Below are 17,120 nucleotides of genomic sequence, written 5' to 3'. Positions count from 1 at the left end.
GTAAGAGAGTCTTGCACCTCACTCATTTCGATTCTTCAATTGCCCCAGACATCACAAATTACTCTTACATACACCCAAACTCACACCATGGCATCTTCTCCGCAAATACAGAAACTCATGCAACTCCTGGAGCAGGAGACAGAGGCCCACAGGTTCACAAAAAGTCTTCTTCTCCAGAGCCAGACCTGTCAGCAGTCTTGGGAGCGCGCATTTCGTATTGCCCAAGCAGAGATACAATGCAACCAGATCAAGCTCTCGGCCCTGGAGACCAGAGTCCAGCAGCTGACTACTGAGAATGGGCGGCTTAACATGGTGGTGGGTCATTTGGTAAGGACTCCGACGCTTCAAGCAACACATTTGATTGTGCTAATACGAAAAGGCTCCCGGCAGACTCCATACGTCCGCCTCGTCCGAGAATATCAACCACGGAGAAATAAACCAGCCCCACGCCCAAGACCTATCCCTGGACGACCCATCCTCGAACCCCGGCCAATCCAAAGGTCCCAACTCAGGCGAAACATCCCCGGGAGACCAAGCTTGCTCATCCCCCGAAATGACGAGAAGACAGTCTCTCCCTTCTGGAACACTAGAGGGCGAAAGGAGGCCGCACAGGCAAGAACCGTTGCCGGTCACCAAAGGCGCTCGCCACCACCCGCCTAGTCGCTCTTTTTGAGAAGCTCATCCATCAAGTTGTGTTCTCGTGCCCTGAAGGGTCGTTGCCTCTGTTGCTCTGCTCACTCTCTCGCTCTTGTTCTTGCTCTGTTAACGCGTTGTTACTTGGTCTTATCATTGGAGTGGTACGTGCGTTTGGTCGAATTTGGAAATTTTGCGGTGTGACGATCTGGGGAATTTGGGAAGTAGTTGTGCTTCGGGTAGATAGTTTGAATTGATCACGGTTTATTGCGTATTACGTACAATTCCTGACGCTGGTGTCCGCCAGTGGAGCGAAGCTGGTGGGACATCCACAGGTATATCGGCTTTGTTGATATACTTCGACGTAAATTCGAGCACTATAGTCCGCTCTCCTCACGAGCGTCGTACGTCGGCTGCGGAATCCATTATTACATTGAGTCTATCTGGATCATGTTCACATATTGTGGACGTGCGAGCCACATTCAAAGGTGTTCCTTGGGGCATATCACCAACCTGCGGGTGTGCTTCACTTTGCGAACAGCGGGTGCTACCCCGGATATGATGCGTCCTTAGAGGCCCACGGGTTGATGGTTGGCTTCTGCCACTTGTCGACATGTGCAATACATGATGTGCGAGGACGGCTTTCCAACATGCAAGGTCCCTGGATGATGGGTCACTCTTCCAACGAACACATATAAAGACGTCAGCAGTACCTGCGATAACTCCGCTCGATTTGCTCGCTTCCTCATCATCTGGCCAGCTAGAGAGGCATTCAATCTTGCCTTTCGGTCTTTGCTCATAACGAGCCTCATTCAGCATGCCTGCCCTTATTGTCTCTCCAATAACAATGGATCCGCGTTGGCGCAACTCAATGAAGTTAGAACTCTTTATTTTCGCTCAAGAGACACGCAGGCCCCCGATCACAAAACTTTCGCAGGCTATGGCTGTCTCGGCGCAGCAGGACTTGGAGCGCCAGGAAAAAGGACCCGCTAGTGATTGATTGTCTGTAGGTGGTGGAGGGCGAAAGTACTGCGGCGGGGGAAGAAGGTCGGCGATGGAAAATCTGTTGGTGATGGGGGCGGAGTTGTGTAGTTGGGCCTCGAGCCACATACCAACCGATAAGCGATGCGAGAATCCTGCAGGAACGCCCATAAGGGATGGTCGTGATAGGAATGGTGTGTTGATGATCAGCCTTGAACTACTGTACAGAGAATTATGGTGGTTGGTCTCTTTGACAAGCGACCTGCGGGGAAGCCGATGATGGACGGTCTGTTGGTGACGACGTTGAGTTCTGCTGCATAATTGTGGGTTTTTGCAGCCGATTAGCGGACTAGGATGTGGGGATAACGAGCTAGCCGCGGATACCAGCTGGTGTACGTTTAATTGACATGCAGTTGCTGTGTCTAGGAAGAGAACCAGGAAATCGAAAATGTCAAAGCGACGACATGGTACCCTGTGCCCGCCAGCGCTATTTCAGATATCACATGCCCAAGCGAGGTCGCGCCAGGATACCCTTGTTTCAGTCATTACTGGTCACAACACCTGCAGTAAAATCAGACCACTCGAGGCGGCACTTGCGCGTGTTGGACGTGTAGAGAACATGATCTAGTGATAGCAATCATTAATTGCCCACATCAGTTAGGTCCCAAGGATTGACCTCGGTCTCGTTGCCTTGTCCCGACCCATGATCTACTGTCTTCGGCGGCTCTAGCATGCTGACCCCGTGTCCGAGGGTCCCGCCGATCCGGGATGGACGGGGACTATCCTCATCATCCCCTCTCTCCCCGGCGGCATGGTGGGCTGGAGATGTGGGTCATCCGAGACATAGGGAGACCACAATACGTATTTGCCCATGTTTCGAGGTGCATCGCTCTGCATTTCACTACTAAATATAATGGATTGGCAGTTCGGGCTGATGCAGTCGAGTGCGATAGTGGCCGACGCAGGTCGCGAAGCTACTCGCAAGGGGACAATATGGCATGGAATCATCAAATTTGCCACCTGATAACGTAAATATTGTAAATGAAACCATTCGTTACACGACTGAATTTACGAACCCTGCTCCCCCTTCACTCTTCTTTCCCACGCCGAATCGTCTTCCCTCTTGCGCTTCCGCTTGCTGTGAGAACTCGCCGTCCGTGATGCGATTGCCGCCGAGATGTCGGAATGAGCAACTGCGCAGTGCAGGACCCAACCGTCTCGATCCTGAATAGGCTCCCCTGGTGTCCCAAGCTTCTCGCATTCTGGGCACGGAAACGGCAGTGAGTGCAAATGGCTTTTAGTGAAGTGGTCAGCCACTTTGGAGAAAAATTTGTCACAAGCAAGGCACCGAGCCAATTCGTGTGCCTGTTGTCCAAAAACGACCTCCGTCTTGCCATGTACGGCAATGCAATGAAGCTGCCAATCCTTGCGATCGACTATGAGGGGCACATGAGCCTCCCCTTGCCGAGAGCAAGCCGGGCAGGAGAATGGTGCGTCGAACACATCAGAGTGTTGTCTCAGGTAGTGATTTCCCTCGTTTGAAATTTCATGCTCACAAAAGAGGCACTTGAACAATGTTGTTGGTGGCGTCGGAGCATGGTCGGGTCCGCCGTGGGACAGCGCCACATGGCTACACCATTCGGACAAGTTATTAATCGCAGGAGGCTCATCTCCCTGGCGACGGCATTCTGGGCATAGCAGCGGTGTCTGGAAGTCCGAGTGGTGGCAACGCGACGTGTGTATTGACAGTCCCTGTTTCGATTGGAAGCTGCTCTCCGGACAGAGTAGACACTTGATGGCCACCATCGGTCTTCGTTTGGGTGCATTCTCCAATCCATGGTAACACTCAATATGAGCCACCCAGTCGTTCCAGCCATCAATAGTACAGATTTCATCGCAACTAGGACAGGAGAATGGCTCATCCCACACCTCTCTGTGCACCTTTTCATAGTGTTCGCGCAGTGCTGACAGATCTTTGGACGGCTTGGCATTCTGGCACAGGAGGCATCGCGCCGTCCAGAGGTGACCGAGATGTGCAGAGGGGATTTCCGGGGACTTCCGCACAGGGTGGCCGAACTCCGTGCCTGCGGAATCCGACCTGGGAGGCGAGGCCTGGCGAGTTATGGTGACTGCTTGGTACGCAACCAGTTTCTCGACGTACAACGCGATGTCGTTGGGAGATAAAGGCTCATTTCGGACCACCAGCGATGCAACTGCGTTGGCAAGCGGTGTCGTGTCTCCGTACCAGGCTTTGCGGCGTGAAGGGTTCTCTTGTGGCTTCATTAGATCCATCGCTGACACACCCGATGTCCTCAGCTCATTCGCGTCCTCGAAAAACCTTTGTCGCCTGTCCTCAACAAGGAGGGCTGATAATTTTCTGATGATGGTACCTCGGCGCACCTTATCGCCCTGCTCCCGACAAATGCGAAGGTCGTCGCGTGTACGCTCCCATTCGTCGATGTCGCTCTGCGTTACATAAATTGGAGCCTGCGCATCACGGTCTAGAGATGAATTGCGAAGCAAGTTGTACAGCTCGGTGTCGGCCTCGGCGTTCTGGTCAAAAATCGGCATGAGGTTTTCTCGGATCTGCCTCGGCTGATAACTTCTCTCGAATATGGATGTGCCCTGAGATATAATGTAGTTGCGAAGTGCGGACGTGAGCACGCCTTTCCTAGTATGTTAGAATCAACCACCCTATCGGAAAGCCGTGGGCTTACCGTTCAACCTGTTTCCTGCGCCAACCCGCGTCGAGTACGGGCGAATTGGTTTAACGTACCCGGCGACAAATATTGTCTGGGTCCAAATCCTCCAATAGGTGTTGTAACTGATAGGCCATATAGGCTGCTCCAGTATATCGTGTCTCCACTTGATTTTGAGGCGTTTCTGGTTGTCGAACTTGGGCCGGGACAGTAGCGTCTGTAGAGAATCCACAGGCGGGTCGAAGGCATTATCTGCGATAGCACGGGCAATCACAAGGGTAACTATACAGAGCGGACCCCTCTGCATCGTGATAGGTATATCCATACTTGGTTTATGAGTCAGTTCTTCTCGTACCAAATTCGGATTGTAACAGCACAAAACGTACACGTCTGCTTGGTCTCTCCTCACAACGTTTTTTTGCTGCTTGTTTTGTTTCAGTGTGAAGGTGACAACGGGCCGCCGTTCACCAGTACACGGATCAAGTACTAAATGCAGAGCGACTCGCTTGTATTTAAGATTCACAAGCATGCCTGGGCGTGAGCCAACGATGCCGCCAGCGAGGACCATAGAGTGGAAGGCGACCCGCGTGACAGGATTGCAGGGGATGTCAGCAGCCCGCAGCCAAACCGTCTTGATCACAACAACGATGTCTTCTGCTGTTGCCTCCTTTTTGACAAAAGTCTGCTCACGCGTAAGATTCAGTTCCTCGGCTTTGGCCTTGATCCACTGATGCACTGGTTATGAACTGATCGAGTAAACGTGAAGCATTATGACAGGACTTACACTTGTCACCTCGTAAATAGGTCCAAATTTGACATCCACATGCAAGCCGTCACGGACACTTAAAGACCATTGCGACCTGTTATGGGGCTCTTCCTTCCGTTTCCTGGCAAGCAGGGTGTCGTTAAACTCAGCAACTAGGTCTCGCCAGTACCCAATTACCGTCGTAGCGCTTGTCACGCTCTGCGTCGTCTTGTACTCCTCTGGCCCAAGACTTGCCTGCTTGCGTTTCCGCGCCGTCACGTATATTTTGATAAACTTTTTGCAGAGTTTGACCGCTTCAGCCTGCCGAGGACCTGCTTGGCATAGGTCGAGAAAGATTTGCTCGGGATCTCTCTTCACTTTCTGCCAGATACTACTTACCGGGTTAGTTGCGAGAATTGCGAGTTTCGATGGGGTAACCTACGAGCACCATTGTTCCCTGATCCTCGCTCTCTTATCAATAGTATCTTGACAGACTCGTACAAGGGAGTCGAAGTCATCCTCGGGCTCCTGCAAGGTATTTTCAATCGTATCATCGTCAATGTCGAGGAAGATGCCTGAGAAATGAGGAGGTGACATGTTTGATCAGAGACTGCTGTTTCAAGCAACCAAAGGAAGACAAGCGAAAATGAGATGCGCACTACGAATGACTTTATTAAAAGGGCAGGCGGCGGTCTTACATACACGATACTGACATCGCCCCCTTGTCGCTCCGTCGACCCCTTTTTGACCTCCAACACAAAACACCACGTGCTGAAAAATCGCATCTCGCTCGGTTCTTGCCCGTCGTCCACTTGAGAACGTCGATTACGGCAGGGGGGGGTTTTAGATTCGTCGAGTCGCTGGATGAGATCCCCTCTAGGAATTGAGAGCACCAACAGAAGGGCACTGTGCACCACATACCCTACTTTGTATTGGTACATGTCAGCGCACTTATCTCAGATATCCGCTAGCCACCATACTCCGTTTCCCATTTTCAAGAACTTGGAAATCAGCAAACAGTACCTTTTCTCGACCTTTGGACTGCCCATTTCTTATATTTCAGACTTCTCATACTCTACTTGCTCGTGAAATTGACAAAAACCTATCTCAAGGTTGTGGGTTCGACCCCCACGTCGGGCTCAATTCCCGGCGATAATCGCCTCATCTTTTGCTCTTTTTGCTGGTGATGATGCCAGTGATGGGGTTGAGTGCCTCCAAGAGTCCTGGATGTTTCAGAGGTGCTGTTGGACTTTGTACTCCATGGCAAACTCTCTGTTTTGGGTGATGCTGAAGTCCTGAGGCCTTCACGGGATATATCACAAGAACAAGCAGCCACTGCTACTGCGAATCTTCATGTCAGACATGGATCCTAAAGTCGAGCTGTCTTCGTATGCTGCGTGTCATTCACATGTATATGTATTTTCCCATTGATGTGTTGGACTTCGAAACTGCTGATGAGTTTACGGGCAGGTTTCCGGGTAGCTGGAGAGGTCCCCAGGCATTTTCCAAAGTTGAACTCCACCACAGCGCTTCATGGCGTCTCACTCGAGCAATTTAGTACGAGGATTTTTGTACCTTTTTCGGGCTCTTGTGTCAGCGAAGGCGCCCCCTAATCAGGTCTCCCAAGACTTTGATCCCGGGTCGGCGGGATGAGAGGCGACTGACGATGATGTTGACTCTCTCACACGGTGTTTAATATACAACATACTGTCTACCCTAACTGCAACATCTATATTATCACCACTTGGCCGTCCACGAATAAATTTCTATACTTGGGTTCTCGTGTGACCCTCTATCGGATTTCCCAAGATGTCAATCCCGGATTGGGGAGATAGAAAACAGGAAACAGTTTAGAGAAAGGACTGATAATAATATCTACCTCTTAATATATCATGTGAAGGCTTCAGCATTTTATGCACCTAGGGGAAGTAAAACAAAAATGCTGAGATAAACAAGGCGCTCAAGTCACCGCTGACTTTATTACGTTCATGATATAGCAAATGAGCGTAATAAAGGTTATTAGGCAGCTCTTCGAATTTCTACTCACCTCCTTAGTAACGATGCCGCCCAAGAAAGATGCAAGGAAGACGAGCGACCGCTCCTTAGGCCTGTTTCTTTCCAGTTCTCATACTAGACTCTTTCCCAAAACAAAAAGGTTAGTTTGATTTGTCGGCTCTCTGGAGTATTTTGTGATCTGTATGTTATGGCCCCAAGTCGAAATTCGAGCTTCTTTACACACTGCTTATAGGAAATCATAGGGCCAAAACACAGGCTCTTCGATTTCGCTTAGGGCTCTAGGCATAACTTCCGTTTCACTACCGTTATGAATGTTCTCAGATTTCCTGCCACTATAGGACGATCTCCTCTTAAAACGTCAGCAGCATTCTTTAGTGCTCCCTTCCCTTTGCTTCTTGCTCGGCGTCGCTTCACTCTGCAAACTCAAGCCTGGATGAGTCCAGGTCCTGATTGGGTGGCCTTGCAAGCCATGGATGAATACTATGCTGGACATTCAAGTGCCAATTCATATTATGTTCTTTTTGAGCTGCTGTGTCTGTAGATTGAGTGTAAGACCTACATGTGTACTTCACGATGGGCCTTGTGGGGTACCCAAACAACTGAAAAGCCAGATAATGGCAGGCGCTACCAACACACCGTGTTCAGTCTTTCGCGCTATGCCCACATAGACGGGGTTCGGCTTGCGCCCGGGCAGGATTCCTGTTGAATAGCACCAAGTCTAGTCGATACTAAGTAACCTGGTCTACTTATTTAGAGCTCCAATAGTACATCACCAATGGTGTTCTGATTTGCTACAAAATGTGAATATTCGTGGTGAATACGCACTGTTCACTTCTTCATCTTCCTCTGCACAGAGCACTCCGTTGATGAGTGTAAATAGCTTGGAATGCCAGACAAAGGTACCCTCTCTGTTCAAAACCAGTCCCCATCAGCAACTAGTAGCAGCAGTACCGCCACATGCAGAACACGGGTTTTGTAAGTGGTATATGCGCCTTCATCAACCATGTATGTTCCGTACCCAAAAAACATCCCGCTGTTATATACTGAGATTATCGATAAACAGCGTAAATACGGCTTTATTATATAAGCGGTTGAAAAAAAGAAGTAGTTAACGTGGTCCAGACATAGAGTTGGTGTTTTCCTCTTGGAAAAAAAAAGAAGGATCTGTGGTTGAGCCGCTGATTCAGGAAGGAGCAGTTCGGGTGGGAGAGAGAATCATATACGGCTTCTCAAATTCGCGTCCAGAAGGTACTGAGGATGACGGCGCCTGGCCATCCACCTGGCGCGGGCAGGGGAGACTACTTGATCACAGGCCCTCGAAATGGCGGAAGCACCTCCCGGCCCAGCACTGAGATACCCCCGTCGTACTCGGACCTATTCCCACGCCCTTCGCCCCCGTGCAATATGGACCCCCTCGTCGAAGCAATGTGGCACAACCAGGTTATCAGCGACTTGCCTCGCCTGCCAGACGACATGCTGAGGGCAGTGATCCAGAACCTGGACAGCTGTGGTGTCGAGTGCCTTCGACGCGTCTCACGCAAATTCATCCCTTTGTGCGATGAAGAAATCCTCACACGGCCGCACACATTCCAGCCAAGGTGGAAACTCAAGGATCGTGGCGGACCGTCTGCGTGGCCACGGTTCGAAGTCTTCAGTGGCCCGTGGAGGGAAAGCGCGGCAGGTGAACGGCAGCGGCTCCTGCAGCTTCTTGCCAGGGACTGTTACTGTGAGGGCTGCCGTGATGCCCGGGCGGCTTCCGATTGGGACCGGCGGGTCGAGCAGCTCATCAGGTATCTCTACTGTTATTCTTGTGAAGCCGAACACCCAGCATGCCTGTTTTCCGCGCAGCAGAGGCATTCAACAACGAGACGCCGCCGATGTATCGCGCACGAGGGTTACATTCGCTTATGCCAACACGACGAGGGCATCGTCCGTTGGTCCGAAATCTCACGCATCAGACAGCGTTTGAAGGAGGGTGTCGAAAACAAGAGAGATTTCGAAATATGTTGTGAGGATATCAGTCACGTTGTGCCATGTGCTCATACCGGTACGCAGAGGTCAGGTCAGAGAATCTTCGATCCCGATTGCGACGATTATCATTGCATCGAGCGGCCCAGCCCGAAACTCTCGGTTAACGGCTCCAAGATTTGGCTGTATTGGACAGCCCACTTGCCCGTTGAGTCGAATGGCCGACCGCTGACTGCTGTCGGTCTGCGCCATGGTATAGCCGAGATCCGAGAGAGCTGCGGACGCTTCCTATATCCTGCCATCACATTCACAAGGGATGTGCCAGAGATGCGCTGTTTTGACCCGAACGACTGCGACTGTGTGTTACTCGAGGGACATAAGAACGTTGAATGGCGATCCAGCTCTTCACTGATTTCGGACAGGGTATGTCGACTGAATACTTCAAGGCGGTTGTATCCTTTGTGCCAGTCGTCGTCATTGTGGTCCGCTGCCTCTTTGGTTGACGGCATCCGGCGACTACTTCTCACGCACAAGTCGGATTTCAGAAGGAAATGCGGTTCGTCACCAAAGAGACATAGGGCGCGTCTTGACTTTGATTTTTCCTCTGGTCCCGGTCGCTCCAATGTTCAATGTTGGCCATGCCATGCCGGCGACTCATGCCTCATCTTCGACTACACCCGGGTCCTGACTATCGGGTGCGAGGGAGCCATTGGTGTACAGTGGTATCAAGCTCTAGATCCAGATTCATACAGCCTGATGGAGGATGAGGAGGGCTTCGAAATGTACTGGTGCCGTCAGAGCGAATGCCGGAATTACTATGGACGCGTCCCTGGCTTCTCAAGGATCATTCGCGGGGCAGAGTACCATAGGTCGAAGAAGAAGGAGGAGGAGGAGGAGGGGGAGGAGGAGGAGGAGGGGGAGGAGGAGGGGGAGGAGGAGATGACCCCAGAGGTCAGAAATATGTATATGTAATGGGTTTTGCCGTCCCCCCCCCCCTAAGTCATCTTTCTTTTTAAGAAAAAATTAAGAAATTCACGCCATGCCCTCCTGCCGAAAGTAGGACCAAAGCTTTGCGCACCCGTCTTTTGTATGCATATAACTGCCACGTAGCCCTCCACGAGTGGAGCATACAATACCATCCCCATCTGGCAGATATCCTGGAGTTTTTGACGCCGGGGAGGGTGCCAACCTGGCAAAGCCTGTCTTTATCTATCCCGTGGTCCGAAGACGCTCCTGAGGGCGATGGCCGGGTCGTTTCCTATATCGAAGCGGCCCGACTCCGTCAACGGGGAGCTGTTCAACCTCAGCAACGCCCTCTCCCAGCCTGTGACCCTTATGAAGCTGAATATATGATCGAGTAATTTTAACCTTCTAAGTATACTGCGACTGTTCGATCTTCTCTATGCAGCAGTTGGAGAAGACCGGAAGCCAACAGCCCGACGCAGTCAGACGCCACTTCACCAGTAATTGACAGGTACCAAAGCACAGTTATACAACATGCGGCATGCATATATAGTGAGTCACCATCGGTCATTGTGGCTCGTCTCCCAATAACTCTGCTTCAGTCAATCCAGGTCAAGATCGACCGTAGTTGCGCTGGTCAAAACCACCGAGGCCGCAATCGCAGCCCCAGTGGTGCGTTCAGTTTCATGCCAACATCCCAATCTCTTGCCTTTCGTTTGCCGGTTCGACAGCGAGTTTATGTTACGGTGAATGAGGGAATTTGCTGTCGCATGCACGATAGCTAAACCCAAAGTCGAACAAGCCCACCCACTGGTCTCGAATTTTACCAGAAATAAATAATGTTAAAGGGTAGATATTGTGACGACACTTGGGCTTTACGGCACGTGGGCTCGGGATTTGCACCAGATTGTGCACGCTGTTCCTCATGCAACCTGCAGCTTGCAGCATACAACAACCAATGGCTGCAGACCTGCTGCGCCTCTGACATGCAGCCTGGCTCCGCAGTAGCAGGGACTGATATGCGCTGCGAGAGGGTCTCCAAGACCACGTCAAATGGCCAGCTTCTCATCAAAATTGTGAAAGATACCTGTGCACGCAAGCAATTATTGATATGTCCTTGTGTTCCCAGACTTAGTTGCAATATATAGTAGGGCTCATCTGCTCAATTCCAGCGTGCAGAATGAGGTTCCCCAGCATCAAATCAGTCAAGTCAACCAGATCAGCCAGTTCCGTGAGCTCTGATGCATCCACATTGCCGCCTGACCGACCGGTCATATCGGGCGGCCTCACCGTGCTCCATCCTACGGGTGACGATGGAAAAGCTCTCGTTGAGTGAGTATAGAGTCCCTAGCGTCTGGCCGTACCGGTACTACTAACATATCTTCGAAAGCATCATCACAGTCCATGGGCTCTCGGGTCATCCTCAAAACACATGGACCAACTTTGACACGCAACATTACTGGCCGAGGGAATCTCTTCCTGTGGATGTTCCTATGGCACGTATAATGGCTTTTGGATATAGTACCACTGTGTCACCGTTTAACAAGAGTACTGCAATCGTGTCAGATGTTGCCAAGCAGCTTATCAGCCATTTGATCAACAAGAGAAGAAGTCGTGATGTGAGAAATTCACCTCGAACGGTGATGCCGCAAAGCTAACGACCAACTCCAGCAAAAACAGCGACCCATCGTTTTCGTCGCCCACTCACTTGGTGGCATCGTGGTCAAAGAGGTGACAAGCATATGGGATCCGCCCCAATCAGGAACTCGAGTGCTTGAGGACGTACTAACATGTCTCTTCGTGCCAGTTCCTCCATGTTGCATCGAACACTGGCCATGAAGATCTCGCCAGCTGCGTCTGCGGCATCCTCTTCCTCGGTACCCCCCACAAGGGCAGTCATCTTGCCAGCTTTATGGGTGTGATAAGCGATGTGGTGAAATCACTCATCGGCGGCTCTGCGGATGCTATAATAGAGGATCTGTCCAGCAATAGCCGGCATCTTCTAGAGCTCGATCAGCTTTTGAGGTTCAAGCTGGCCAGAATCGACATATACAGCTTCTACGAGCTATTACCCCTGAAGCCGCTGAGCAGACCCGTGAGTATTACAGCGAGAGAGCTCAGTGTAACCAAGTGAGATGGCTGACATATCACAGGTTGTCGAGAGACACTCGGCACTGCTCAACATTCCAAGTGAGCTCGAACAAATCGGCCTTGAGGCAGACCACCGGCAAATGTGTAGGCCGCCGGATCGCAATCACTTCATCTACGAAACGATCGCGCAGCGCATTCTCAGCATTATGAATAGACAAATACACAAAGGTGTGCTGAAAAATCCTGATCTTCTCCTGATCCCCGACTGACGTGGAAGTTCAGCGCAATACGCAAGCGACCTAGTGGAGATGGTCAACAACTTCGCCTCCAAGCACATGGATCATATCGCCGTGCTGACGAAACAGATGCACGAATGTCAAGTAGGTTCCGAGCTGACACCGATGATCGTCGCCCTCCAGCATACAGTCAGCCTGCACGTCAGCCATAGCAAAGGGCCCGAAGAAGTCCCTACCTCCGGCTTTGAGGAGGTTCTGAAGTCCCTGCCAGTCCACGAGGTCAAGAGCTTCGTCGACGGAATACAGAGGCTCATGGAGCGGGCCAAGTCGCTTCAGGACTTGATACTCATGACAGAACGTGAGAACGCGAGAAAGAGAGCTGAGGCTCGCATGGAAGCTGAGCGCCAGGCGAGTGAGCAACGCATTCGGGAGCTTCTGGCGGAAAATGCTCGTCTGAAAGGCATGGCAACGGAAAAAGAACAGGTTTCCCTGGCCGCTGCACGTTCACAGATGCAGCTGCCAGGCGCGGAGTTCGGAAGAATGATGAGCTCTAGCCGTAAGACGACGCAACGTCTTGCTTCTGGGAGGGACAAATCTCCCCTAGATTTCTCAGGATTTGGGGCCGGTGAATTGCTTGGTACCCCAGATCCTGTCATGGACGCTTCGAAAATAACCAGCGAGCTTTGGGAACCTATGAAAAGAACTGTCAAGGCCAGAAAAAGTCACACCATAGATCGAACGCGAGAAGCAGCACCCCCAGTAATCAGTCGCGCGAAGCGCCAAATGCCGGAAATTCAAGGATCAAAAAGGAAACGGAGCTCTGAAGAAGAGTCAGATCCCGGGAACAGGAGATACTTGGACCGTGTCGGCTGTCCGGACCCCCTGAACGAGGCCGCTGACGATGGCCTGGATTTCCAGGAGGCCTGCTCACCACCTCTTAGGTCACAATGTGCAGTAGAAGCCTTTCCATTTGGATCCCACCCTAGAGCAGGCCCGAGCATGGTCGGTGCAGCAAGAGAACACCCCGGCCATACCGGACACGCCTCCACAGAGCTCGAAGCTGGACATGACACTCCTCCCCACAGCAGTGGTACAATCAGAAGCTACACAGACTTGGGCATTGTGTCAGTGGAGGCACTAGGGGCACATACTGAGCTCAGTTTCGGCGACAATGGGCCACAGGCCGGCATAGACCTCGCTGGCAATGTCGAGCAAGAGTCTGAGCCCAAACAAGGCGTCCAGCAACCTGCCGCATCGACGATGACCGCCCAAGAGGCCAAACTCATCCAAAATCGGGAACATATGCAGGGAGTGGTCGAGAAATTGAGCCTTATGCTACAGGTTGGACAGCATGTCATGGGCACGCACGATGACGATGCGGTGTTGACGGCCGAGCCTTGATGATGGGCCACTTGCCTCCTGAAATCAAGTAGATGCTTATTTTGACTCTTTCGCCTGACTGTGAATGTGTACCGGGGCTACAGCTCTTACCGCATGCCTACAGGGTCATCACAGCCACATAACTACGCGGCGCTCGACGGTCATTGCAGTGTGAACGCAGGCCATCAATGTGATACGACAATGAAAGCTCGTGACGCCTTTTATAACGGCCAATGGCAGTCTATGCCCAGAGCTGGGGGATATGGCCCTCACGGTTACCAACATATGCTCGAGAGGTAACACTGCTGCTTTTTGAGACGTCGATGAGAGGACTGGAGAATACAAGATCATAAACACGCCAATTGTCTCATGTGCTGAGTAAGGCATACTCTATTGCTTGATTGATCTGGGAGCGTAGTAGGGCTAGATGCTAGGATAGATTCCACATCAGTCTTACAAACAGGGGACGTGTGGCCCCGGTCCTGAGATTGCACTCCAGCAAACTTTCATTAGCATGAGAGGGCCCAATTTTGAGCCCTTTGACCATTGGCCATTTCTTGCGCTGGGAATTCGGCGGGCTCGCCTCTATTGCTCTTCACAGAGGACAACGGGCATGTCCGGGGTGCTCAGCTCATATGTACATGGCGAGACACCGATGAGGTCGTCAAGTAGCAGCCCGGGACTTTGTTGAGGGTTTCGGACACTGCATGCTTACCATGCTTTTGACTGTCAGCCCCAGATGCGATGCACAGCCAGCCCGTATCGCCCCAGGCCTGGGCGCCGGATCGCTGCACCCAGCTTTTTTCAGAGCTTGGCGATCATAGAAAGCTGCCCTTTGTGTGAGCATTGTCGCTTGGAAAAAAGACATCTCCGCTGAACGACCTGACCGCGATCGTCGTCCCGAACGCGATGTGCCACGGCAGAGCACACCAAGTCGCACAGACTTGGGCGACCCCTGCCCCTCGGTTCCTCGTGGCACGTGCAGGAGAGAATCCTGGTGAGGATTCGGAACGCCAGGCCGACGGAGGTCACATTGGGGGCAGCAGCGACTGGCCGCATGTCGGCGACTTGTAACCACGCGCGGCAACGGGCAACTACACGATGTGCACGGGGCCGGTCGTGCTGTGACACGTGAGATATATCGAACGGTGGGCGAGAGCATACAGCCACGACCTGAGGTGCAGCTCCCAGAGCGCTGGCCAAGCAACTGGGCTGATTGCTGACGGCTGGGGGGTTTCGTTCTGGCCTGGACGCCACTGTTGTGTGCTGTGCTCGAGGCGCGCCTTGGCTCGCCAGGGTGGTCTTTGATATCCAGGGTGTATATAGGATGAGCGGCGACCCCCTAGTCCGCGCATGTCGAATGCGTCAACACGCCTCTCCGAAGAGTCTTACTGCAGATGTGAGGCCGCCTTGCGACGCGGCGACATGTGAGAGATCAGTTGTATGAGAAGACCGATGAGCCTCTCTGAGCGTCTCCCCGCCCCATCATGAGCTTCATCTCGCAGGTTTGGGAATGCGGGCCCTGGTAGAGTAGGTGCTTTCCACGACACCGCGCAGGCGCCTTTCGCAGCCCTCATGACCGTGCCTGAGGCCACATGACAGCTCCCTGGCCTCGGCTGGGTGGAGGAGGAGGCTGTCGGTGAGCTTGGCCCTGGTCTGGGCTGCCGTTGCAGCTGGAGTGGCGCCGGCTGTCGTGATGGGTTAGCGCGGGCATCTACCCCGCAAAACGCTTATTCAAGCGGAGTCAAGGTGGTAGAGAAAAGAAAAAAAGGCCAGGGGAGACAAAATAGGGGTCTTGTTCATAGTGACCAGAGGGAGCGGCCCATGCGAACCCGTGGCCGCTGAATATGGCTCAATGGCTAGGTGGCTAGGTACAGGGGAGAAGGGTGCTTGTAGGGTGGGTAATCGGGGATTTGAACGGTCTGTCGATCTTCAGTTGATCTTTGAGGATTGGAGGAAGAATTGAGCGGCTTTTTTTGCAGGGGCAGAGCAGTGCACCATGGGGTGAGGCTTGATGTTTGTTGTTTCGCCCGAGTTGTCCCTGTATGTACATTTCATGGCGTAGGTGCGTTACGGTCCGTTACCTAGGCACAGGCACAGGCACAGGCACAGGCACAGGACAGCACACAGGTGCGACCGACGTGGAATGCGGAGACCTAGATAGATAGGTAGCCTACATATCTACACAGTAGGCAGAGATGGGAGTCTGCAGACAGGTGGGCCCGCGGGTGTCGTTGACTGAGAAATAAATGCCACGAGAGTCGCAATCTCCCCTGAATTGGGAGGAGATGTTGAGACCTCCTTAAGTGAAGCACACTAAAGAAGCGTAATGTGGTTGTTAGGTCGACTTAGGCACAGGCTAATAGCCAGACTGCTAGACCATCACTCGGCAAGAGGGTATATGACGGCCTCACCTGCGATAGCTTACCTGAATAATGTGCAGGCTCCCTACGACAACACACGACAACACATAGGGCACTGATCGGTGGTTTTTCTGGAGCTCGGGCGGCGTTGATTCCTAAGATCGGCTCCAAGGTGACATGCCAGAGCTCCTCCGCCGTATCGTTGCTGTAACGGAAACAGCAAGCCAAGGATGGAGCTCTCTGAGATGGTAACGGCACTGCATGGGCCTACAGCGCGTACCATAGTAGAGGTCGACGAGCCATACGGGAAAGGGAAGGCGTCCTTGCCAAGTCAGGCAGGAACGGGCGGGCAGCACGAATAAGAGACTGATCCACGGCTCCGTTCCTGATGCCAGGGCCTAGCCCTCCCTTTTTGTTATTTGCAACGGCCACCATCGAACCCCAGGCAACGCTCGTCCCTCCCTGTCTTAGGAGTATGGCGTGGCATGGCATGGCATGGCATGGGATGGGATGATCTGAAATGACATGTGAGAAGGAGAGGGGACAATTGCAGTTTGACTTTTGCTCTGGAAGCATGCAAACATCGTGCTGCAGCACGAACAGACAGCGACAGCCAAGCAGGTCCGCAGACAGGTCTGGGAACTGATGGAGGAGGATGGAGACAGCGGGGATGGAATGGAGGGGGGGCTGGACCCATCGGCGGAGCTGAGGGCGGATCTACCAGGTTCGGTGGAGGCTTGATCATCTTACTGTCTACTATGTACAGTAGGTAGACTAGGTAGAGACTGCCCACCAGACTGTCTGGTGGTACTGTAGAGTAGTACACCCATACTGTACGGTACTGTACGGGTATGGGTACGGTACATGGGGACGACACGGTACGGCACGGAAGGGGGACTGGACGGCTGCATAGTACGCAGCTACGCAGAGCTGGCCGGGTCGGGGCTAATAAAGGGAAGGAGCTGGTGCTGAAATTGGCAGCCAAAATTGGAAAGAGACAGATGACTGAAGAGGTCCAGAGTCCTCCCCGTTTGCCCAACTAACA

The 17,120-nt window shown here is 52.4% G+C and overlaps 4 protein-coding genes across 4 annotated transcripts; 3 read left to right on the top strand and 1 right to left on the bottom strand.

Annotated features, from left to right (window-relative positions):
• Window positions 1-87: 87 nt before the first annotated feature.
• J7T55_011986 (uncharacterized protein) lies at window positions 88-660 on the top strand (the record flags this gene model as incomplete). Its single annotated transcript, XM_053136828.1, has 3 exons — window positions 88-327; window positions 380-500; window positions 569-660. The coding sequence occupies 3 exons, from the start codon at window positions 88-90 to the stop codon at window positions 658-660; spliced, it is 453 nt and encodes a 150-aa protein (XP_052999791.1).
• A 1,594-nt stretch (window positions 661-2,254) lies between these two features.
• On the bottom strand, window positions 2,255-5,655 carry J7T55_011985 (Mitosis inhibitor protein kinase mik1; the record flags this gene model as incomplete). The annotated part of the gene is made up of 7 exons (XM_053136827.1): window positions 2,255-2,433; window positions 2,691-4,285; window positions 4,391-4,639; window positions 4,700-5,040; window positions 5,098-5,379; window positions 5,458-5,496; window positions 5,560-5,655. The coding sequence occupies 7 exons, from the start codon at window positions 5,653-5,655 to the stop codon at window positions 2,255-2,257; spliced, it is 2,781 nt and encodes a 926-aa protein (XP_052999790.1).
• A 2,676-nt stretch (window positions 5,656-8,331) lies between these two features.
• Window positions 8,332-10,014, top strand: J7T55_011984 (uncharacterized protein; the record flags this gene model as incomplete). Its single annotated transcript, XM_053136826.1, has 1 exon — window positions 8,332-10,014. The coding sequence occupies one exon, from the start codon at window positions 8,332-8,334 to the stop codon at window positions 10,012-10,014; it is 1,683 nt and encodes a 560-aa protein (XP_052999789.1).
• Window positions 10,015-11,185: 1,171 nt separating this feature from the next.
• J7T55_011983 (uncharacterized protein) lies at window positions 11,186-13,733 on the top strand (the record flags this gene model as incomplete). Its single annotated transcript, XM_053136824.1, has 6 exons — window positions 11,186-11,337; window positions 11,396-11,624; window positions 11,677-11,736; window positions 11,813-12,100; window positions 12,159-12,324; window positions 12,379-13,733. 6 exons carry the CDS (start codon window positions 11,186-11,188, stop codon window positions 13,731-13,733), a joined length of 2,250 nt encoding a protein of 749 aa, XP_052999788.1.
• Between the last annotated feature and the right edge of the window lie 3,387 nt (window positions 13,734-17,120).

Source organism: Diaporthe amygdali (genome assembly GCF_026229845.1).
Source record: "Diaporthe amygdali strain CAA958 chromosome Unknown NODE_2_length_3802984_cov_64_841326, whole genome shotgun sequence".
In the NCBI taxonomy this organism is placed as follows: domain Eukaryota; kingdom Fungi; phylum Ascomycota; class Sordariomycetes; order Diaporthales; family Diaporthaceae; genus Diaporthe; species Diaporthe amygdali.
The sequence above is the reverse complement of the archived record's forward strand: the minus strand, read 5'-3'. Positions and strand labels throughout refer to the sequence as shown.